The sequence below is a fragment of the Drosophila gunungcola genome, chromosome 3R, assembly GCF_025200985.1.
Source record: "Drosophila gunungcola strain Sukarami chromosome 3R, Dgunungcola_SK_2, whole genome shotgun sequence".
Classification (NCBI taxonomy): Eukaryota; Metazoa; Arthropoda; class Insecta; order Diptera; family Drosophilidae; genus Drosophila; species Drosophila gunungcola.
The window spans coordinates 13,806,054-13,827,978 of record NC_069139.1 but is presented as its reverse complement, the minus strand read 5'-3'; the positions used below and the strand labels follow the sequence as shown (position 1 = coordinate 13,827,978).

At 45.5% G+C, this 21,925-nt stretch overlaps 11 protein-coding genes across 24 annotated transcripts in view; 6 read left to right on the top strand and 5 right to left on the bottom strand.

Annotated features, from left to right (window-relative positions):
- Window positions 1–324: 324 nt before the first annotated feature.
- On the top strand, window positions 325–7,886 carry LOC128252950 (glutamate dehydrogenase, mitochondrial). Of its 2 annotated transcripts, XM_052981184.1 has the most exons (6): window positions 325–907; window positions 5,028–5,462; window positions 5,532–5,851; window positions 6,186–6,390; window positions 6,784–6,822; window positions 7,186–7,886. In XM_052981184.1, the coding sequence occupies exons 1-6, from the start codon at window positions 490–492 to the stop codon at window positions 7,455–7,457; spliced, it is 1,689 nt and encodes a 562-aa protein (XP_052837144.1). In that variant the 5' UTR covers window positions 325–489; the 3' UTR covers window positions 7,458–7,886. The 2 variants fall into 2 exon arrangements, with proteins under 2 accessions (XP_052837144.1, XP_052837145.1); XM_052981185.1 differs by lacking the exon at window positions 6,784–6,822 and having other exon boundaries at window positions 328–907.
- Window positions 7,873–10,363, bottom strand: LOC128252952 (aurachin B dehydrogenase). Its single transcript, XM_052981187.1, has 5 exons — window positions 10,205–10,363; window positions 9,935–10,108; window positions 9,149–9,517; window positions 8,809–9,077; window positions 7,873–8,520 (listed from the first exon to the last, which is right to left on the bottom strand). Exons 1-5 carry the CDS (start codon window positions 10,236–10,238, stop codon window positions 8,251–8,253), a joined length of 1,116 nt encoding a protein of 371 aa, XP_052837147.1. The 5' UTR covers window positions 10,239–10,363; the 3' UTR covers window positions 7,873–8,250.
- A 519-nt stretch (window positions 10,364–10,882) lies between these two features.
- On the bottom strand, window positions 10,883–11,998 carry LOC128262330 (uncharacterized). The gene is made up of 2 exons (XM_052996514.1): window positions 11,591–11,998; window positions 10,883–11,530 (listed from the first exon to the last, which is right to left on the bottom strand). Exons 1-2 carry the CDS (start codon window positions 11,864–11,866, stop codon window positions 10,934–10,936), a joined length of 873 nt encoding a protein of 290 aa, XP_052852474.1. The 5' UTR covers window positions 11,867–11,998; the 3' UTR covers window positions 10,883–10,933.
- Window positions 11,999–12,168: 170 nt separating this feature from the next.
- On the top strand, window positions 12,169–13,778 carry LOC128262323 (26S proteasome regulatory subunit 4). Its single transcript, XM_052996501.1, has 2 exons — window positions 12,169–12,327; window positions 12,389–13,778. Exons 1-2 carry the CDS (start codon window positions 12,325–12,327, stop codon window positions 13,703–13,705), a joined length of 1,320 nt encoding a protein of 439 aa, XP_052852461.1. The 5' UTR covers window positions 12,169–12,324; the 3' UTR covers window positions 13,706–13,778.
- LOC128262346 (uncharacterized) lies at window positions 13,695–14,437 on the bottom strand. The gene is made up of 2 exons (XM_052996538.1): window positions 14,239–14,437; window positions 13,695–14,132 (listed from the first exon to the last, which is right to left on the bottom strand). Exons 1-2 carry the CDS (start codon window positions 14,326–14,328, stop codon window positions 13,758–13,760), a joined length of 465 nt encoding a protein of 154 aa, XP_052852498.1. The 5' UTR covers window positions 14,329–14,437; the 3' UTR covers window positions 13,695–13,757.
- Window positions 14,438–14,485: 48 nt separating this feature from the next.
- Window positions 14,486–15,292, top strand: LOC128262336 (optic atrophy 3 protein homolog). Its single transcript, XM_052996525.1, is given in 5 exon segments — window positions 14,486–14,617; window positions 14,673–14,839; window positions 14,890–15,058; window positions 15,104–15,135; window positions 15,138–15,292. Coding segments are annotated over 4 exon segments (498 nt in total). The 5' UTR covers window positions 14,486–14,617; window positions 14,673–14,697.
- Window positions 15,293–15,348: 56 nt separating this feature from the next.
- On the top strand, window positions 15,349–15,886 carry LOC128262355 (putative OPA3-like protein CG43998). The gene has a single exon (XM_052996550.1). It carries the CDS (start codon window positions 15,349–15,351, stop codon window positions 15,799–15,801), a length of 453 nt encoding a protein of 150 aa, XP_052852510.1. The 3' UTR covers window positions 15,802–15,886.
- A 346-nt stretch (window positions 15,887–16,232) lies between these two features.
- On the top strand, window positions 16,233–17,472 carry LOC128264940 (putative OPA3-like protein CG13603). Of its 2 annotated transcripts, none has more exons than XM_053000670.1 (4): window positions 16,233–16,452; window positions 16,508–16,676; window positions 16,732–16,874; window positions 16,934–17,472. In XM_053000670.1, exons 1-4 carry the CDS (start codon window positions 16,311–16,313, stop codon window positions 17,242–17,244), a joined length of 765 nt encoding a protein of 254 aa, XP_052856630.1. In that variant the 5' UTR covers window positions 16,233–16,310; the 3' UTR covers window positions 17,245–17,472. The 2 variants fall into 2 exon arrangements, with proteins under 2 accessions (XP_052856630.1, XP_052856638.1); XM_053000678.1 differs by having other exon boundaries at window positions 16,266–16,426.
- Window positions 17,416–19,487, bottom strand: LOC128264931 (nucleoporin Ndc1). Its single transcript, XM_053000656.1, has 2 exons — window positions 18,953–19,487; window positions 17,416–18,877 (listed from the first exon to the last, which is right to left on the bottom strand). Exons 1-2 carry the CDS (start codon window positions 19,348–19,350, stop codon window positions 17,539–17,541), a joined length of 1,737 nt encoding a protein of 578 aa, XP_052856616.1. The 5' UTR covers window positions 19,351–19,487; the 3' UTR covers window positions 17,416–17,538.
- Window positions 19,488–19,592: 105 nt separating this feature from the next.
- On the bottom strand, window positions 19,593–20,614 carry LOC128256319 (elongation of very long chain fatty acids protein F). 3 transcript variants are annotated; one of them, XM_052986622.1, is made up of 3 exons: window positions 20,398–20,614; window positions 20,230–20,334; window positions 19,593–20,150 (listed from the first exon to the last, which is right to left on the bottom strand). In XM_052986622.1, the coding sequence occupies exons 1-3, from the start codon at window positions 20,506–20,508 to the stop codon at window positions 19,632–19,634; spliced, it is 735 nt and encodes a 244-aa protein (XP_052842582.1). In that variant the 5' UTR covers window positions 20,509–20,614; the 3' UTR covers window positions 19,593–19,631. The 3 variants fall into 3 exon arrangements, with proteins under 3 accessions (XP_052842582.1, XP_052842579.1, XP_052842589.1); XM_052986619.1 differs by having other exon boundaries at window positions 19,593–20,177; window positions 20,398–20,609; XM_052986629.1 differs by lacking the exon at window positions 20,398–20,614 and having other exon boundaries at window positions 20,211–20,266.
- A 194-nt stretch (window positions 20,615–20,808) lies between these two features.
- LOC128256195 (methyl-CpG-binding domain protein 5) overlaps window positions 20,809–21,925 on the top strand; it is a 29,304-nt gene continuing 28,187 nt past the window's right edge. For 5 of the 10 annotated variants that reach the window (XM_052986474.1, XM_052986402.1, XM_052986433.1 and 2 more), the window contains exon 1: window positions 20,812–21,037. The gene's annotated coding sequence lies outside the window, so the exon portion shown is untranslated. The other 5 variants (XM_052986446.1, XM_052986464.1, XM_052986482.1 and 2 more) reach the window with 4 other exon arrangements.

Below are 21,925 nucleotides of genomic sequence, written 5' to 3'. Positions count from 1 at the left end.
ACAATAAATCATAACTTAATCTTAGCGTCAGAGAAAAACGTGAACGTGAAACCGATAACATATAGTCCTAATCTGTCCCTGGCAACGAATACATCCACCACCACATGTTCCAAGCGGGCACTCGTGGAGCTTTTCAGAGCTCTCGAGAGTGGAAAGCTCAACGTCAAATGTGGGCAGCGCTGCAGCAGAGGGAAAGCAGAGTAGAGATGGGAAAACATCGATGTTGTCCCGCCAAATATCGATTAAGCCGATATTTTGAAAACATCGATAACACCGATGATTCTGCACCTCTATCGAATAGCGAGCGGTTATTGTTCAGTTTCAAGAGAATATATATATTTATCTATACGAGCTCCTCGGCCAGTTTGGAGCGGCGTTGAGAATCGAGTGGTTGTTGAGCAGCGGAGCCAACAGCAGTGCAGAGCAGAGCAGCAAGCATAGAAGAGCAGGAACCTAAGCCTTAGCCCAATCCAAATCCAACCCAGCAACATGTATCACCTGAAGAGTCTGGCTCGCCAGGGTGCCCTGCGCCAGAATGAGCTGACCACGCTGGCCAAGGCCCTGCCCACGGCCGTGATGCACTCCTCCCGTGGCTATGCCACCGAGCATCAGATCCCCGACCGCCTCAAGGACGTGCCCACCGCCAAGGACCCGCGCTTCTTCGACATGGTCGAGTACTTCTTCCACCGCGGCTGCCAGATCGCCGAGGAGTCGCTTGTGGACGACATGAAGGGCAAGCTGACCCGCGACGAGAAGAAGCAGAAGGTGAAGGGCATCCTCATGCTGATGCAGCCCTGCGACCACATCATCGAGATCGCCTTCCCCCTGCGCCGCGATGCCGGCAACTACGAGATGATCACCGGCTACCGGGCCCAGCACAGCACCCACAAGACGCCCACCAAGGGAGGCAAGTTAACCCAAAATAGTATTACCCCAAATCCGCTGGAGAAGTCCATTGTTTTGAAGTCGTAATTTGGCAGGGGAGTGCCCATTTAATAATGCCTATTTCCTTTAAAGGAGTCATCTTAATCCTAGTAATCCTAGGCTAGTAATGTTCTAGTTTTTGAGGTTTAAATTCGAAAGAGAGTATATATGTATGTATTTATATACAAATTCTTTAGTTGATTCCCTTTTCGTATTACCTAATACAAATATATAGGCGCAATTTAGGTATACTTCCTTTACTCAAAATTCCTCTACAATTAATTGGATATTTAAAGCCAAAATATTTCAGCCAAGTACCCAGTTGTTGCTGGCTGCAAAATCGATTTTTCCTTGGGCACTTCTGGCATTATGTCTTGCCTTTTCCGAGTTATGTAACTCGGTATGAGCCATATAGCCCCGTTTTCCCTGCCTCTGCGCATGTTCCGCCGCCTGTTTTGTTTACGTTTTAACCGACAACATCCCGTCCCCACCCCTTTTTTTTTTAGGGTTTTTAGACCAAATTGCATAAGGCTCAGGCGTTTGTACACGTGTTGTGTTATTAGATTTCCAAACCCTTCAAGTGTGCCGCCATTCAAAAACAGATGTACGATAATTATTTGCGACCCTGTTTTGCACACATTTAATTATTTTCGAGCTGGCAAAATTTATTTCGATTCTTTCGATGTTTGCTCTCTCCCGCTGGTGTTTGTTTTTCCTTTGGCTGGGTGCTATTTTTAATGAACTCTTGTTTTGCTTTCCAATTGAAATGAGAACACAGCGACGACGGCACAGTGTGTCAAGTGCTGGTTAAAAAAATAAATGCATAAGTACGCCCCCATTCCACCGAAAAAAAGTCTCTTGTTGTCAGGCCATGCAAATTGTCTGTTCCGAATTCTGTGCATGTTTCTTGACTCGCATAATTAATTATAGAATCAGTTCAGAGCTTATCAAATGCCAAAAAAAATAGTGAAAATACTCGACAAGGGACTCTTATCTGACCTTGGCTATGCGCAAAAATAGAAAACAAAAACAGCTGAAAATTCTATGCCCCTACAATTTGTTGTTTACGATTATTGCCACGCTCCTTAGCACTTTATGATCTTGTTTTCGAATCCAGATCGATCACATGGTTTGGTTTGGGCACAAAAAGCTGTAAACAGCCTGTTGCCAAGTGACTCTCGTTAATGATTCACATAAATATGGTTCTGCTGTTTCAGTCAGAGGTGCTAAAAGTTGCTAGTTTGTTTATTTACTTGGTACTAGATCAATGAACAGTGTTTAATGGCTACCATTTTGGGCTGGCCATGCTCTAATTAATGCTAATTCCTGCTGAGGCATCTGCCATTTAGCTGTTAATTGTTTAATATGTTCTGCGTACATTGAGTCGGGTTTCGAATTTCGGCGAAATTGCCTTTTAAAAGCCGGCTCGTGAATTTCGTTTCATTTTGTTCCCACTTCTCCTGAATGTTGTTTTTTTGTGTGCGCATGAAAAACTGGTTTCATTTTGCCCGGGGTGTCTCTCAGATCGGTTATGTTCACGTGATAGTCACGATGTGCCAAAAAAAATTTGCACAAACAACGAATACGTCATATTCTGTACCAATGTGATTTTCGTAGAGTTTAGGTATCAATTTAAAACTGACTTGAACTGGTCTGTGGCACTTTTTTTCATATGTCGATGAACTGATCTAAATTGATTAGAGTCTAGACAATTAAGGGGTCTGCCCTGTAATTACCAAACAACTACAAATGATGCAGTCAGCAAAAAACACTGAATAGAACTCGTAAATATAAAAACTTGTGGACAGTTCAACAAAACTGATAATGTAAGGCCGCCCTATCACCATCATGCATATACGGCTACAGTTGCCTTGACAAGTATGCGTACGCATGCATATTGCACACATTAGTTCAAGTAAATAGCATTTCCCACAAGTACTTGTCAGTTATCTTGTTGACAAACAAGTTTCGATTTTATTACTACCCTTGAGAGTTGCACTCGAAATGTCGCATGCAAATCGCTGTCAACCGTGTTTCATTGAAGTGGATGAGTACTTTCCCCCATGGAAAACAAACAAACCCTCCAAAGATCTAGTTTATTGCTAAGTTGTTGATCACGAATGAATCGGAATCGAAATGGCATGTTTTTCTGGGCGCTGACTCTGCTGGGGGGGCGTATATACATATATGTACATATGTGTCACTTCCGTCCCAATCTTGGTGCCGTATCTTATCCAACATAGAGATCTTGGCAGGCACCAAGGTCCCCGAAATAAAAAAGATTTCGGAGAAGGCAGCCCACACCCGCGTAGATTTTGCACTCAGCATTTTAATCATATGGCGCAGAATTCTGGTCAGCTGACCGGCTGAGGCAACCGGTCTCTGGTCGATCCGAAAGATCCCCGCCTGTTGCCAATGGGGGTATACATATAGACGTGGCTATATGGCAAACACAGCCCCACGACCGAGCCCCCAAATGTGTTATCGCACCGATTGTATAAGCATACACACCAGCTAGGCAAGGCTAGCTGTCGGTACATTAATAGATTCATTTTTTGTATTTATTGTTTCCCCTATACATACATACCTACTTTTTGGTAAAAAAAAAAAGACAAAAACGACAACAAGTCGCCTGATAAAGCCGGTTGCCGCTGGTCTTCTGGCATTTCAAATTTCTGCTGCTGCTTTGGATGTTTTTTGTTTTTATGGTAAACACACACATAAGCGAAAAGAAAGGCGAAGACCGGGGCTTCGGCAAAAATAGAGAGGGCTGTGGGTTTTGCTGTCGTCAAGAGTTGTGGGTACAGTCAGCACAATTCTCAGCTCGACTCGCCATTCGATTCCACACGACGATTAAGCTCACTCAGCAGAAAGCCAAGGAGAATGAGCAAACGATCAAGAAGAAAGGGTTTCCTGGCTCAAAAATCTTGAAATTTTGGAAGAAAACCTTCTGTCGTTATTGAGTTAACCACTTGTTCAATATGATTAACATAGGAACTGAGTTGTCCATTTTTGTTATTATTATTAAACAATTCAATTTGTTTAAAATTCTTGGTATATGAGGAGCACGTAGATAATCACATACTTACCTAGGTATTTATCTCTTAAAGCTTACAAAAATAAACAGTAAGAAAGATACATTCAGTTTAAAAATTAGAAATACCTTGAATTCTATTTTTAAATTTCTAGCACATATTTTTCTGTTAGCCGAGACATAAAAAAGTACCATAAATCCAGAATGCTCCTTCAAAATCCATAATACATAAATAAATTCCAGTCAGTACATAATGATTTGTAATTTGCAAATTCGTGTACTCATCGTATTTTTGTTTATAAGTTCCTGTTGTCGGGCCCGCACGTATTCACACAGCTGATAATTTCGAGTGCAAAAAACGAATGATGATTTGGATGTTTTTTTTTTTTTTTGAGAAACCTAATGCTTGCTTGATTCACTGTCGTTATCGGCATGGCAACACAGTATACAACTTAGTCCAAAGAACTAAGCTCATTTCGGATTTTATAGTCTTGTTTTTTGGGGGCTCGTCGGGAGGTTCAAATGGGGAAGTAATTAATTCAGCTAGCTCTACATCTACATATTGAGGCCATTTTATGGAACTTGCTCCTGCCAATAAAGAACCATTTATCGATCGATAAAAGCGGGCACTTTGCTCTTTCAAGTTTTTACAATTGAACACGCTTATTAAATTCGAATTACAGGCAGAAAATATTGTGGCTTATCTAATCGGAGCTTTCTGGAAGATATCAGAATTAAATGTGCCAAGCAAATAAAGATAAGAACTAAGGCGTTTTATGGTTTCTGTTCTTGGGGCTGTTGCGACATCACCGAAAGGTTTCCCCAAGTCTGCCAGATGCAATAATTTGCTTTAGGGCACGTGATTGAAAAGGCCAGCCAAGAATTGTTAAATTGTATCATCGCTTCGAGGAAAACTTTTGCTTTCCGCGAGGAATTCGTGTAGTCTGTCGGCTATTTTTGGATCTGTCTGTTGGATTTAGGCCAAAAATGAAAGCTGCATCAAGGCCGGCATGTTCTGAGTACACCTGTCGTATACGTAATGTGCTTATGCAATTGCTTTCCCTTGCAGGTATCCGCTTCTCTTTGGATGTGTCACGCGATGAGGTCAAAGCCCTGTCCGCCCTGATGACCTTCAAGTGCGCCTGCGTGGATGTGCCATTCGGCGGCGCCAAGGCCGGCCTAAAGATCAACCCCAAGGAGTACTCCGAGCACGAGCTGGAGAAGATCACGCGCCGCTTCACCCTGGAGTTGGCCAAGAAGGGCTTCATCGGCCCCGGCGTCGATGTGCCAGCCCCCGACATGGGAACCGGCGAGCGCGAGATGTCCTGGATTGCCGACACCTATGCCAAGACCATCGGCCACCTGGACATCAATGCCCATGCCTGTGTCACCGGCAAGCCCATCAACCAGGGCGGCATCCACGGACGCGTCTCGGCCACCGGTCGCGGTGTCTTCCACGGCCTGGAGAACTTCATCAACGAGGCCAACTACATGAGCCAAATCGGTGGGTGTTTTGATCAAGCATGTCTGATGGCAGAATGGGAATTTATACTCGATTTATCTTTGCTTTCAGGCACCACTCCCGGCTGGGGCGGCAAGACCTTCATCGTTCAGGGCTTCGGCAACGTGGGCCTGCACACCACCCGCTATCTGACCCGCGCCGGAGCCACCTGCATCGGCGTCATCGAGCACGACGGCACTCTGTTCAACCCGGAGGGCATCGACCCCAAGCTGCTGGAGGACTACAAGAACGAGCACGGCACCATCGTGGGCTACCAGAACGCCAAGCCCTACGAGGGCGAGAACCTCATGTTCGAGAAGTGCGACATCTTCATTCCAGCCGCCGTCGAGAAGGTTATCACCAGCGAGAATGCCAACCGAATCCAAGCTAAGGTAGGAGGACGCTTTTTTTGCAGCGATTCCCTTATTAAATAAGGGGTTTTATAGGGTGAAACGTATTTCAGTTATGCTATTGCACAAAGCAATAGCAATAGTCGAAAAGTTCTTGCCAAAAATATAAAATATTCTCTTTTATTCAATCTATTTGACTACAGAAGACATTCAATATTTAAACCCATAAGGTGATTTTGAAAGAAGTTGAAGAAGATAAAACCTTCTAAATATCAATAGCATTAAACATCATCTAGTTCATTTAATTTATTTTCCGTAAATTAAAAAAACAACCCCTTTTCAATAATTATTTGAATGGACTTAAACCAATTTTCAGATCATTGCCGAGGCTGCCAACGGCCCCACCACCCCCGCTGCCGACAAGATCCTGATTGATCGCAACATCCTGGTCATCCCCGATCTGTACATCAACGCCGGTGGTGTCACCGTCTCCTTCTTTGAGTGGCTGAAGAACCTGAACCACGTCTCGTACGGTCGTCTGACCTTCAAGTATGAGCGCGAGTCCAACTACCATCTGCTCGGTAAGTTAAATCACATTTGTACTTTAAAACCATAGGCTCTTGAAGGCACTTTGCTCCTCATCTCTATCTATCTATCTATTTCGGCTCATTGATCATGCCATCTCATTGATCGGTTTATGGATTACTTATGCTATAATTTAGAGAACACAAAACCCGTACAGAATAGCGAATGCTCTGTCAGCACTTGCTCTTCCCAGATTGGTTAAGAATTAAACTTGGTTCTTCTCCTTCCAAATTTCGTTTGTCTTTACTTTACTTTCGATCCTATCCACCAACACCAAAAACCAAACCTCCACCAAGAGACTCTAAGATCGTAATTTAATTTTGAAGTATCATCTAAGTAATTCGTTGTTTATTCTTCTTCTTTTTTCCGTTTCTCTATCAACAATGTAGCCTCAGTCCAACAGTCAATTGAAAGAATCATTAATGACGGTACATTCTAATTATTAATTCTTTTTGTTTCCACCTATCCATCATGTTAACACATTCCTTTTAAAACACATTTTTACGCCCATCTAAACCTTTCTTCTTCTGTACATATTTTTGTAGTTAGTTTGTTTTGTACCTGTTCCGATTTTATTTGTTCTTTGCAACATCCCCAAGGACCCATTTTTATACTATAACCACACTAACATTCGAAACCATCAAATCCAGTGCTTAGAACGTATTTCTAATCCCATATCTGTAGTTGTTCGATGGCTTTAAGCCTTGTCATATATGTTTCCCTAAAAGCATGTGGCACTTTCAACTAATCGCTTTGTCCTTTTTGTATCCCCACTCGTTGTCTTTCCGCAGAATCCGTGCAAGAGTCCCTGGAGCGTCGCTTCGGCCGCGTGGGCGGTCGCATCCCCGTGACCCCCTCCGAGTCGTTCCAGAAGCGCATCTCCGGCGCCTCCGAGAAGGACATCGTGCACTCCGGCCTGGACTACACCATGGAGCGCTCTGCCCGCGCCATCATGAAGACGGCCATGAAGTACAACCTGGGCCTGGACCTCAGAACCGCTGCCTACGTGAACTCCATCGAGAAGATCTTTACCACATACCGCGATGCCGGCCTGGCCTTCTAAGCCCGATGAGTGTGCTGATTAGCCCCCAGACTCTTAACTAGTTAATTAAGCAATCGAACTCAAGAGCATAACTATTGCTATTGCTCCATGCACCGCCGTCTTAGATGAAAATGTCACAAAACCGATATGCAATAATCGTAATTTATACCCTCGGCAATTGGAGCTGGCCGGAATTACTCCTTTTAACAAGCAAAGCAAAACAAAACAAAAGCCAACTATCGCCCATGTTTCGGATTAAGTTAAAAAAGTTGCGAGCTTATTATTGTTGATTTTCTGTAATTTTTAAGTTAATGAGCGTCAAAGTGAAGCAATTGCATTTTCAATTATGTATCGCAACGTCTCGTACCGTCAAGTCACGTTTATCGTACGATCGCTCCGTTGCCGTAACATTAAAATAATCAAATATACACAAAACTAAACTCTAAACAAGTGTGTTTTAATTGTCAACTGCAGTTGGCCACTTAGCTGATCACAATGGAATACAATTGCTATAATTATTATGATATAATTACTCGTACGTAAAAACGTATACATCGTTGGATCGATTGGAATGTATCAAAAATATATGGGTTCTATAATACTATAAGTACACTTTTGTGGGAAAAAGAACTGAGATACAGCACAGCGTACATGCGAGAGTATCGGGGTGCGTATACAAAATGGAAGAGGAGTCATAATCGCTAAAAACTATTGCCAATTTCAATAATCTCTTGGCATACTAACTACAGGGCATAAATGTCTCCGGATTTGAGTGCATGTCAACGTGGTGCAATCTTTCTTTAGGAGTGACGACTCAAAGAACCAAAGATTTGGGAAACAATTGCTGCTTCACATAGTCGTTGATCATCTCCATGAGCAGCTCACGATTGAGCTTCGGATGCTGCAGCACGTAGCCAAAGTCTTTCAGTTTCGTGTTGTCCAAATATAGGTGCTTGTGCTGGAGCTGCTCCTCATCAAGGTACGGTGTCAGCGGGGTGTTGTCGATGCCATTGCGCTGGCAAATCTCGGCCCAGGGTGCCATGTGCTTGTCGTTGATTTCCCCAACGGTGTCCGTGGGATAAAGCTAAAAGCGAGAGATAAATGATTAAAAAACCATAGCTTAGTGCACTATGCAGTGGGGTTTTTGGAAATACAAAACAAAAAAAAAAAAACATAGTCTTTGTCTACACATAAATTTTACAAGCTCATTTACGAGCTTTTTGTAGACGTTGTATATTGCGTATATATGGTAATTATGCAGTTTTAGTAAGATTTCTTGGAAAATCTAAACGAGAATACACCTTGCTTAAAACTTGTTAATCTTCTTCTGACTAAATATATTAACCAGATACCTCTTTATGGAGCTACTTACTTTTGCCAAATTCGACATGACCAATCCGAAATAGTCTACATTAATGTCGAAAATATCCACCAACAGATTACTAATGCTGCCCTGCGTCGATGCTGAATCATCGACGACATTGTAGATGTGCCCAGCGGTCTTGGGGCTCTGAGCCAGTTGCCAAACGGCGGCGCACACATCCGATACGTGCACCGTATTCAAACGCATGGCATCGTTCCACAGCAGCTTCATTGTCTCGTTGAGGTATTTGTAAATGGCAGCGATTATAATGCGCGGCACTGTGAACGGAAGGCAATGGGTGGTGGTCAATTACATCAATTATCGGGCATTAGCCAAGGGAGAGACTCACTCAAATAGCGCTTATCGCCAATGCCATAGACCACGGGCAAGCGGACGACCGTGTAGCTGAGATCGTCAATGTTGGCCAGCTCCTTCTCCACCTTCAGTTTCTGACGGGCCACGCCCGTCCAGGGATCCAGCTTGCAGTCCTCCTTCAGTGGCGTCTTCTCGCTGCTGTTCACACATCCGGAGCTCAGTTCCACGTAGCGCCTCACGCGGTGGGCGGCCGCCTCGTTGGCGCAGTTCAGGCTGAGCTTGAGGATGCCCTCCTTGTACACGGCATCATCCTGGTTGGCGCGCGTCTCGGCCGCACAGTTGATGACGATGTCCCAGGCCCTTCCGGTCGTGGGGTGTGGCGCAAAGGCTGCCTTGCAAGAGGCTGTAAACACAAAGAGTAGGGTTTCAGAACCAGTTTAGGTGCAACTGCATTAGGGTGACTCGTTTTGAAAAGAGCTCGCAAGAGGAATGCTTGGGTAATTCTTTTTTAACTTTCTTGCTGCTGAGTCGACACTATACTTCCTTTTAGTATAAATATTTACATATATATAGTATACTAATACCATTACTAACCACTACAACCATTTCTACAGTTCCCAAGAAACACGGGGCCTAAAAGGTCATTACTTTATCCAATTCCATAAAGATTTTCTAAAGATGCAAACAGTTTAAATTCAAATTTCAAGACGATTCCCTTAGCCTTCTACTAGATCTAAAGTTTCCGGTCAAGAAAGAGATTATGATTTCAGCACTTTTTGCAAGACCCCATAGAGTGAACCACCCTGGTGTGATTACCTACCGGCATTTATAAGGTTGGCACTGCAGAACTCCACCCGGTCACTCTCGAAGACCCGCTCCTGCTCCCCGTTCAGCCAGGCCATCTGAGGAGGCGTCTTATCGGCCAGCCGTATTTCCTGCGCCAGTTCATTGTCCAGCAGATAAGTGGCCAAGTTGCGTCCGATGAAGCCGCAGCCTGCGGGGCACAAAAAAGCGATGCGTATGGTGATAAGCGGATGTAGGGGCGGGGTCCCAACGGGGGGCTGCTGCACTTCTTCGAGCGACTACTTACCACCCAAAATCAGAACAGTCGGCTTCTCAGACATGCTGCAGGCGCGACACAATCAACCGGAATGGGAAATGAGTCAAGTTGAGAGATATATTTGTTAGCGGTCGTTTCGTTTTTGTTGTTTGGCTGCTGTTTTGTTAGTGTGACCGGAGAGCACCTCTGCCGAAATAGCAAACTCAATTGTGCCCAGCCGATCCACTACTGGTCACACTGCGGCGCCCTATTTCAAACGTATATGGCCCTCTTGATAAACAAAACACAATTATGTTATCTGACCTAACCTTATATTTTATATAAATGACTTGACCAATTCGGTTCACAAACATTGGAAGCTGCTATTAGAGCATTAAAAGCTGATGGAATGGTGGAGAAGCATCCGAATGGGGTCGGAAGCTGACTGCTTTGGACCAACATGACATCGATTGCGGCCATGCAGTTTATAACTATCACTACTTAGTAGACTACATAACATCTGTTGTTATTTAAACTACACTTTGTGTAATATTTAATATTAATAAACACGCTCTAGCCATTAACAAGCTTAAATAAAATCATAAGTGTAAGCTGCCTCAAACACTTTTTGAAAGTCGGATAATTACTTTCTTTTGTAATACTTCCTAAAACCAGAGTTTTAATTAAAGAAAAAGGATATGAAAATAAAATGAATGATTTGACAATTTATTCTGGGCACTTGCACGACCATGACAGACTTTGTGGCTATCAACAGCCATTTCAACTGGACCACAATTCTCCGGACTTCTGGTTGGCTGGAGCCCTGAAGCCGCGAACTATGACCTTCGCCTGCCACCAGCCGCTGGTTTCTTTGGAGGTTTTTAAACAGTCGTTAGCCCTGTTGGCATCTTCTTCAGTTTTATCCAGATCCAGCAGGCCAAGGTCCTCGTAAATGGCCATCTCCTTGCAGCAGTGCATTTTCGTGGATGGATTCTCGCTGCAATGCAGAAGATGGAGGTGTATGTTCTTGCAACTGCGCGGTAGTTGACTTAAAACGTCTTTGGGAATCAGATTGGACGAGTCTCCCTGGGATCCATGAGAATTTTCATTTGCTGTAAGAAGTTCCATTTCCAAAAACACGCTGGTGGCGTTCAGTTCCGTGGAGAAGAGGGTGTATAGCTCGTCGCAGGTGAGTAGCCGGAGCAGGGCCTGGTTTATTTGACCTTCCGGCAGAGCATGGTGCTCGCAATAGTGGTCCCTGGAAATGGAATCGTGTGGTATATGCAGAGTATAAGCCTCCGAGGGCAAAAACGTATTGTTGCCGAACAGAAATCGTAGGCTCTTCACTTCTGAGGTCCTGAAGGCTTGTCGAATGAGCTGCAGGCAAAAGAGGATAACAATTAGCGAAAGGAGTCTTGCGCAACAGGGAAACCGAACCTCTCTCATGTCACTAATGGAATTTTTGGTGGCCGTTGCCTTAGAGCGCTGCTGGTTAAGCTGATAGTGGGCAAATGACTCCGTCGATTCTCTCATCTCGTCTGCATCCGACCATTTATCCACATAATATTTGTATGTTTTGTACACGAAGGGAATTTGGCGGCGTTGGTAGAGCAGGAAGTCCAGGATGCCGTTCACAAACTCCGCCGCTGTTCCGGTGGTTAGAACCTCAACATTGTCGAGCTTGAGGTTGATATTCTTGACATTTTGATCCATTAATAGGCCGTAGCAAAGTATATTTAAATAATTTCGAGAATTCGCGCTAGAAACCAAACAATAAACAATTTGAAGGCGCTGCCAGACTGTCTTCTAGTAACTGTTATGTTATCGATCAATACATAAACTGTGACTAATAAATAGGGCCATTTCCACTACCCCAAAAAATGTGAACAAAAATTCAAAAACAAATGGTTGCAAAGACGGAACCAGACCATTATCATTAAAACGGGGGCACAGTTATTCGTTGCCTATCTAATCTGTTTTACATTTTTTTTAAATTATTTTTTCACTAGTTCACCTATAAGGTTGCCAGACTTCCGTATTTCGTGAATATGGTACCTCAGTCGCAACCAACTTCGCGTTACTTATGACTAGTAGAAATTCTGTTTTGTTGCCGACAATAAAAAGTCAAAAAGTTCAATAAAGTTTTAGTAAACGAGCAGCACCTTAAAAAAATGGTAAATCACATCCAGCAAAATACCCACATCCGGTTTATCATCGGGAGCTATCTTTTTGCAGGGACAAAACCAATCGGCCCAAGGGGGAGCTGGCGACAAGAAGGATGACAAGGACAAAAAGAAGAAGTACGAGCCCCCAATCCCGACCCGCGTTGGCAAAAAGAAGCGCCGCGCCAAGGGTCCGGATGCGGCCATGAAGCTGCCCCAGGTCACGCCCCACACGCGCTGCCGCCTGAAGCTGCTCAAGCTGGAGAGGATCAAGGACTACCTGATGATGGAGGACGAGTTCATCCGCAACCAGGAGCGCCTAAAGCCCCAGGACGAGAAGAACGAGGAGGAGCGCTCCAAGGTGGACGACCTGCGCGGCACACCCATGTCCGTGGGCAACCTGGAGGAGATCATCGACGACAACCACGCCATCGTGTCCACATCGGTGGGCTCCGAGCACTATGTGAGCATCCTGTCCTTCGTGGACAAGGATCAGCTGGAGCCCGGCTGCTCCGTCCTGCTCAACCACAAGGTCCATGCCGTTGTGGGAGTCCTCAGCGACGACACCGATCCCATGGTAACCGTGATGAAGCTAGAGAAGGCTCCCCAGGAAACGTACGCGGACATTGGTGGGTTGGACACACAGATCCAGGAGATCAAAGAGTCCGTCGAGCTTCCGCTGACCCATCCCGAGTACTACGAGGAGATGGGCATCAAGCCGCCAAAGGGCGTCATCCTGTACGGTCCTCCAGGCACTGGCAAAACTCTCCTGGCCAAGGCGGTGGCCAACCAGACCTCGGCCACGTTCCTGCGCGTGGTGGGCTCGGAACTCATCCAAAAATACCTGGGAGACGGGCCCAAGTTGGTGCGCGAGCTGTTCCGAGTGGCCGAGGAGCATGCCCCCTCCATTGTGTTCATCGACGAAATCGATGCTGTGGGCACCAAGCGCTACGACTCGAACTCTGGTGGCGAGCGCGAGATTCAACGCACCATGTTGGAGCTGCTTAACCAGCTGGATGGTTTCGATTCGCGCGGCGATGTCAAGGTGATCATGGCCACCAATCGCATTGAGACCCTGGACCCGGCGCTGATTCGTCCCGGCCGTATTGACCGCAAGATCGAGTTCCCGCTGCCAGATGAGAAGACCAAGCGCCGCATCTTCACCATCCACACATCGCGCATGACGCTGGCCGAGGATGTGAACCTCAGTGAGCTGATCATGGCCAAGGATGATCTCTCCGGCGCCGACATCAAGGCCATTTGCACGGAGGCCGGTTTGATGGCTCTGCGCGAACGCCGCATGAAGGTGACCAACGAGGACTTCAAGAAGTCAAAGGAGAGCGTCCTGTACCGGAAGAAGGAGGGCACGCCCGAGGGCCTTTATCTATAAGTCTACAGCAGATATATTTTCAGTTAATTTTGATAATTCCCAAACACATGCATTAAACCACATTAACACTAGATTCGCTGCCCGTTAAGAATAAATTTGTAGTTGATGGGAGTTGCTGCGCAAATTTCGCCAGAAGGTCGTCCACGTAGGTTCTTTGTTTCTCTGATATAACGTTAAGAGGTGCCCCCTGATGCTCCAGATATTTAAAGTGCGATTTATCCATGGCATCCGCTAGTTTTAGTTGTTGGTAAGCCTGTTGCTCTGTGCTCAGTTCGGCACTTTCAGTCCCCGCATTTTTCAGAGTTTCATAAAAGGCACTTAGTTTTGCCAGTTCAAAGCCTGTTTTGAATCCATCCTCAAAACCGTCGTCGAAGCTATCTTGAAAGACCTTTTCTCTTCCATCGGAAATACCATCTGCATAGCTTATCTAAAAAAGGAAATCGCATTTTTGAGTCGTATTAACTAAAAACTATTAGTATAAAACAGCTGATTTCTCAGAAAAGCTGGGCATGCAGAAATCGGTTTAAAAGTACCTTTGCAACTTTTTCTTGCACGCGCTGGTAATTTGTTGAGCTTATCTCTTTGAAGTCAGTTTCCTCATCAGAGTCTCCTATCGCTGACATTGTTTTGTCCAAATAATAGCAAAAAATCAAACAACAGTTAATAACAAATGAAATGCGAGTTTCTGGGCAACAGGTGTGACCGGGTTTCAAATGCCAAATAATACAATTTTATACAATTATCCAGTTTTTACCTACTCAATAATTTCAGAATAAAATACAAGAATTTGATGAGCTTATAAAACTTGCAAAAAGAAAAAAAAAACAGGATTCGTAGTATATGATAAAGTTGATTTGGTAAGGTATCAAATCAAATTGCCCGCCCCCTTAGAGCTGCCAGACCGCCGCTTTGGTATTTCCCATATAGTTTTACAGCACTGGCGAACTTTGATTTTAAAAATTTTCAGTTATCGAAAAAGCTGAGATAAAATAATGGTTGTCGGCGCTTTTCCACTGGTAAAACTCGCATTGCTGGGCATCAAGCACATAAGTAAACCCATTAGCAATCTGATCAAGCAATCGGCTAAAAAGAATCAGTCATTTAAAACCCTAGTTGTCGCCCCACCAGCAAGATGTAAGTAGTTTTCTCAAGTCGGGAATCGATTCAAAGATGATTGTTTCCAGTGTATCACGTAATTGATGTGCGCTCAAAGATGTGGATGCTGGGGCTGGGCCAACCTCGGCTTATTCCCCCCTTGAATGAAGCGATGTCACTTCAAATGGGCAGCGATATCCTGGGCGAGATGTTCATCTTTCTGCTTGGTGCTACGCTCATTGTAGCAGAGTTCTCAAGGTTTGCTACCTATACTATGTTTACTAATTCTAATTTGTATTTTAGACAGGCGAAAAATGACAGAATAAAGCAGGAAAAACAAAGATGCATCGGGAGCAACTGGAGGAAAGAATTGGTGACCTAGTCCATAAGCTATCCCGCCAAGAGAAAGTTATCAATCAGCTAAAAACAATGGTTAGGCGTAAAGATAGCGATTGCGGATGTATCGACACACGGGATTCCGAATGTAACTGAAGGGGTTTTGAGAAACCAGTCATCTTTAATCCGTTTTAAATTTAAAGTTACGGATAATGGTGATCGGCAGTTTCCCAGTGGGAAAACTTTTTGTGTTTGGCTTGAAGCGGGCCAGCAAGCCATTTGGCGATCTTCTGATGTGGATGGGCAAGCATCACCCATTCATTCGGCACTATGTCATCATACCGCCAGCACAACTTTACAACGCTTTTGAAGTACGTTCCAAAATGCGGATGATGCGATTGAAACAGCCAAGGAGGATTCCTCGCCTAACACCTCCAATCGCCACGAGATTGGGGGCCGATATGCTAAGTGAGGCTATTGTGGTTGCGATTGGACTGGGACTCATATACTACGAGGTTTCAAAAACTTTCAAAAATGATCAGAAGAAACAGCGGGAGTTTGATGAGCAAAGTAGAGTTTTGGATGAGCGCGTAGATCGTATGATTGCCGATATGGAGCGGCAGGAACAGGACATCATCTGGCTAAAGAAGGCCCTAAAGAATTGAAAAGTGATAGCTTATAGCATTTTGTAACGACTGTATTTAATCCATTTAGTTCATTTTACTAATTTAAAAAATTTGGAATAATATAAACTAATCAAATCAGAGTATTTTATTTAAACAAATCTAAATTTCATTTATAAAATAAGGTTTAAAATTTCTCTTTTATAGTTTATATTCCACCTGTGCTTATCATGTCTTAAACTAAATGCAACATATTTTAATATTTAATATGTTACAAGCAAAAAAGCATGTATGGAACAAATCTTAAGAACTCGCGATCTACTTTATTAAATTTAAGTACTAAGTACTACTACACGAACTCCGTACATGTTTTATTTAAATAGATATACAAATTAAACATCCTTGGCTCTCGTAAATGAACGGCAAAAAAAAATCTTTAAATTTGTCATCTCTAAAAACGAGCCTATCGTGCATCGTGCACACAGCTATCCTGTACACATCTCTAATTTTGCACGAATATTTTGTAATAGCTATTAGTAAGAACTAAAACAATGGTTATTGGCGTCTTCCCGGCGGCCAAGCTCGGCGTCTTGGCCATCAAGCAAATCAGCAAGCCGATAGCCAACGTGATCAAGTCGAATGCCAAGTCCAGTCCGTTTTTCAGGAAGTACGTTTGCATGCCGCCGGCGCAGTGTAAGGAAATCCGATATGATTAGATGAGATTACGGCAATATTTCCACATTTTCAGTCTATAACTGGGTGGAGGTGAAGACCAAGATGTGGGCGCTGAACATGGGTGGCCGGGTGACTGTCCCACCGCTGAACGAGGCGATGGCCATTGAGCTGGGTGCCAATCTGCTGGGCGAGTTCATCATCTTTACGATCGGAGCCGGTCTTTTGATCTTCGAGTACTCACGGTAAGTGCTCAAGAGTTCCTAGTCAGCCCCGAGCCTAATAAACATCGCCCTCTAGTCAAACCATCAAGGAGAACAAAAAGAACGAGTTGGCGCAGACGGAGAAGATGGAGCTGACTAACACGCTGACGGAGATGAGCTTCCGACTGGAGCGACAGGACGCACAGATTCGGGAAATGACGCGAGTGCTGGCTGATCTAGGTTCCATGCCCTCTAAGCCGTAGAAATGTACAAGATGATAACACAACGCCTTCTTTCAGATTCGCGCAACATCTTCCGCTGGCACAAGGAGCCCATTCAGGAGTACGTGCCTTTCGATCCCAGCACACCGGACCAGAGCGCCAATGCCAGACACCCCAAGTCCGCCGAGAGCTTGTATGACCCGCTGGGCGGCATGGCCTTCCGTGCCCTGCACTTCCTGGACACGCAAATCTTCGTGGACGGGCGCAACCGCAAGGGAAAGGAGGCACTGAGGCACCTGGATGAGGTGGCCGAGCAGCTGGAGCAATCGTTAGGAGAGGCTGCCAGCGTGACCGTCGCCAGCCCACTACCAACGAAAACAGAGCTATGACCCAACCGCCGGCTGGAGCAGGATGTGGCGCTGCTCATGATGGCAGTGGCCATGGAGGAGCAGTGAGGCTGTCCGCTCGTACACATTCACCCTGCAGACCATTTCATCTGTGCTAGTTATGATCAAATCGCGTGTTACCATTTCGTACTCTAAGCAAAAAAAAGTCAATAGTTTTGTATAACTATTGTACGTTTGTAGTTATATTTATTAATTTTTATTGTTACCGCAGACAACAACTAAAGAAAGAGATGAAAAACAGTGTACAAGATGAGTGTTTAAAGTGATGGATGGGTTCTACTCCTGGCAGACAAGGGCCTGCAGCTGGTGCAACTCTTCGCCGGGCGGCAGAAGATCGCCGAGGTAGTCGCAGAAGGAGCTGCAGATGGCATACAGACTTCGGCGCACAGCGCATCGGAGAACATTAAAGTTGGAGCTGGGCACTTTCAGGTTGCCTATCACGCTGCTCAGCTTTTCCAGCTCATTTCGTAGCTTGTTTATCGCTTTGATAACGGCCGCTAGATCGTTCTGCACCACCCCATAAGGATCTTCTTTGAGCGAGGCCACGCAAATCTGGGCCAGAGCCTGCGTCAGGTACACCACTGGCAGCGAGTTGGCCAGCAGGAACGTGGTCTTGGCGCCCTCGGGTTCCGTGAAGAGGTAAACAATGCCGGGCACTCGTTGAACTAAACGCTGCACGGATTGCTCCAACTGCTTGGAGACGCGCTCACACCAGTTGGGCACATGGCGAATGCCATCAGCCGGTCGATCCACTGCATCCTCGCGCCCTGGCGACACAATGGGTCGGATGCCGTGCATCTGGTTGTACTGTCGCAGCAGCAGCTTCTCAGCCATTAAACTGGCGCTGGTGGATTCGCTGATCTTGGGCATTGGCAGGCTCTGGGCGCCCTTGAGCACGCTGATCTTCTGCATGGACTCGGTAAGTTCCTCAGTAAAGCTGCCCAGAATACTCACACACTGGTCGCAGAGGGCGCGCCAATTTGCTGGGCGGTTTCCCGGCTCCGTAAGCTGGAAAATCTCCGCTCGCTGTGGCGAATCCTTTCGCAAAGCCAACTTGTAGAAATAGTTGGCTGCCAGGCACTGTACTACATAAACATTGAAGACTCCGAGTCCCGCGACGATAGTCACCTCTTGTTCGTGGGCAAAGGCCGCTCGCTGTTTGGACACCACCAACGGCAGATCCTCGGAGAGCAGCATGCCGTAGAAGCAGCGCATGAGGTGCATGTTGCTGAGGATCTGGGCAGTGAGGAGATATCCATAGAAAAGCAGGCGCACATTGGTGGCAACTCCGAAGAAACCCTCCAGTCGCTCGTCCAGGTCCACAGAGAGAATGTGGCTGAGTTTGTGGCACATCAGGGGTCCAAAAAGCCAAAAGGCGAGGGTGAAGCTGAGAGTGGGGAGCAGTGATCTGACCAGCGATCGGGCCAAGCTGGCGGGCAGTAGTTCACGCATCTTTTCGCCACGGGATTGCTCCACGATGGGGAATTCGATTGAGACCTCTTGACGCATGTGCACGCACACAAAGTAGTAGCAGCCGGCGGCTGTGCCCATTCCGAGCAGATAGACATGGTAGGCACTGATGCACTCCTGGCCATAGCACGTGTAACGCAGATGCCTGGGGGTGAAAAAAGTTAGCAGTGTTAAAGACAACGACCATTAGGGTCTTTTAGCCAATTTTAAGCTCTCTTACTGATAGTCCGTGTGGAGATAGCCCGTGTAGAGCCAGGCGGTGAGGAATCCGACCAGGAGATGGGCGCCAAGGAGAAGCAGCTTGCGGGGACCGTAGTGGATGAGCCAGCGGTAGCGGGTGGGACAGTATGGACGCTCCGACAGGTGCTGCTGGCACAGGGAGACGCCGTAAAGGACGACGGAGGCTATCAGCGGGATGCTGGCGAACCAGGTGTACCAGCTGGCCACCAGGCGCAGGGTGCCCGTCACCCAGGAGAGCGGATGCAGCAGCTGGAAGTTTACCGACAGCAGGAACACGGTGAGCAGCAGGAACTGAATGGCCACGCTGAGGAGCACTGCGCGCAGACAGCGGCCGAGGAGCAAAAGCTTGCAGGCGTTGCTGGAGGAGCTGGCAGACATGATTCCAGTGAGAGATGACGAACCATCGGCTGTTTACTAATAATTTAGTTTAGTTCTATGAATATTAATTGCAATTTAGCAAATAATTGTATATATTTCGACGGTTGCCGGCAACGCGCGCGTTTTGTTGTTGACAGTGTGACCGTATGCGGTAACTAGAGCTGGTCATAAATCGATAACTCAATAGGTATTTTAAATCTATACAACCGTTACTATTTGAAATGTTATATATATATATTTAAATAGCTAAATTTGATAGTTTAAAAATGCCAATAATTAAATTAATTATTCTTTTCCTTTTGTCCCATATAGCATTGAACGTAGAAGTTGGCAAACATGACGAACATGACCGCAGCGGAGCAGCTGACCAGGAAGAGGGTGCCCTGCGAGGCCTTACACTCGGGCTGCATGGCGGTGAAGGCACAGTGGCCTAACATTAGGACGAACTGCATCATTTGCAGGAGAGTCAGGTACCGCTTCCAGCGCACCGTCTTGCCCTCAATGGCCGAGTAATAGTAGCCATACATAAACACGTGCACGATGACATTGAAGGAGCACAGGAAGAAGAGATGACCTCCGTAGCCCTGAAAGCGGATTATCACGTATCCCGCTGTGGGCATCAGCACGTGATGGAACACATGGAGGAACGTTATTTGCGCGTACTTCTTGCGCAGCACACAGAAGACAGAGTCCAGTAGGTCCACGATCTTGTTTATGTAGTAGGCGTAGCTAATGCTGCGCTCCCAATCCTTTAGAGGATGATCCTGCGGCAGGACAGTCATGCAGCTCAATTTGTATGGCTGGAACACGAAAAGAAAGTAGTAGCCCTGCGGGCGGACCTCGTTACTTTTTAGTTTAACCTCACGAGTACAGACTCACGGGCAACAGCATCATCATGTTGTAGCAGATCTGGAACATGTTGTAGTACTTAAGCACTCCCCGCAGATTGTACGGTTCTCGGTGCTCCATAAACTTCCGGCCCGCCTTAAAGACAACCAGCATATGAAGGTGAAAACTATTTTGGTCTTATACTGATCTCTATCTTACCTTGAAGACGACCAACAGATAGCTGGTGGTGATGATCAGGATGGGACCCGGTCCACTGGCCAACGGCAGTTGTTTGGAGTCCGCATAGGGTGTGCTGAATATTTCAAACATTTCTAACGCTAGTTAATTTTAATTTATTTTTTTGTAGCCAAATATTTGAAAACTCAGCCTTCTTTTCGCTTTTGTACTGTTTGATTTGTTGTTTTAATATGTATAATTTAAATGTAGTCATTTTTGAAATTAAAACTCCATTGCTTACATTTTTAAATTTAAATTTTAAAAGAAAATGAAACGGAGTACAATTTTTTGGTGCCGCCAAACAACATCGATGAGACCGGTATTTTGAATACATCGATGACACCAATGATCAGGCAATGCCAGGACAAACGTATCTGGCAACGCTGTTAGGAAGAAGTGGCCAGATGGAGAATTTTTAAGTTCGCTCTTTTTGTTATCGATGTTTTCTGGCAATAGTGCATTTCACAGGCAACAGCGTATGGTCACATCACAATTTGTTGTTGTCGCGGTCGGAAAAGTGCACGGAGTTACGGTCAGCGCCCGTCGATTTTCCGTTAAATACAGCATTAAAATTCCAATACAAATGCGTGCACTCTTCGCGGCGAAAAAACACCGTAATTAGGTGTGTAAAAGGGCGAATTAGCCGGAAAGAAAGTGAAAAAAAGTCAAAATTCGGGCAGTAGAAAATTTTTGTGTGCGCGTTTGCCAATGAGAGTGGAAGTGGGAGCGAGAGAGCTTGCCAGAGAGAGAGCGAGAGAGGGCCATAATATTGCGTGAATCGAACGAGCGACACAAAATTGTTGTAATTAATTCATATTTAATTGGCATTTGGCGTAATCCGAGTCTGTGCATAATAAAGCCCAAGACGAAGTGCAGTTGTCAGTGTTGTAGCGTAATGCGTATTGAGGTCACTTTGTACATATTATAGCAGCAGAAACCGCAGCATAGGCACGCGTTTAGTGTGTGCGTGTGATTGCCCAATACCCATACCAGTGCACTGAGATAGCCACCAATATTTCGTTTTCATCCCACTGCACTGTGGGCCAAACACACACTTTTCAATTACACATAAAACTTTAATGTGGCAAAAATAAAGTTGAACGAGAGCTCCACTGCTAACTTAGCAGCTTTATTACACTATCATAAATAATAGTATTAATACAAGACAACAATTAGGGAATTTCCTTTACAGGAGGGTACATGCTCTTTATTAAAAATTTCAAGTTAATAATTAATGCCAGAAAAAGTGGTACTTCGTCCATAGTGCCCAGCCCAAGGCAAACAGCTGCTCTCCGCGAGCGTTGTTTGTGTTGTTTGGGCGCTGATCGACGGAGCAGAACCGCAGGGCAGGTGGTGTCAACACAAACAAACAAGCACGCATTAATTATACTACTTAAAAAACAGTCTGCAAATTGTGCTAAAGTAAAAATAGGGGAGAGAAGGGAGATAGTGGTGTGGGTGATGCCCAGCCCCCCACCTCCCACAATTCCCCCCTCGCTCTCTTTCCTTT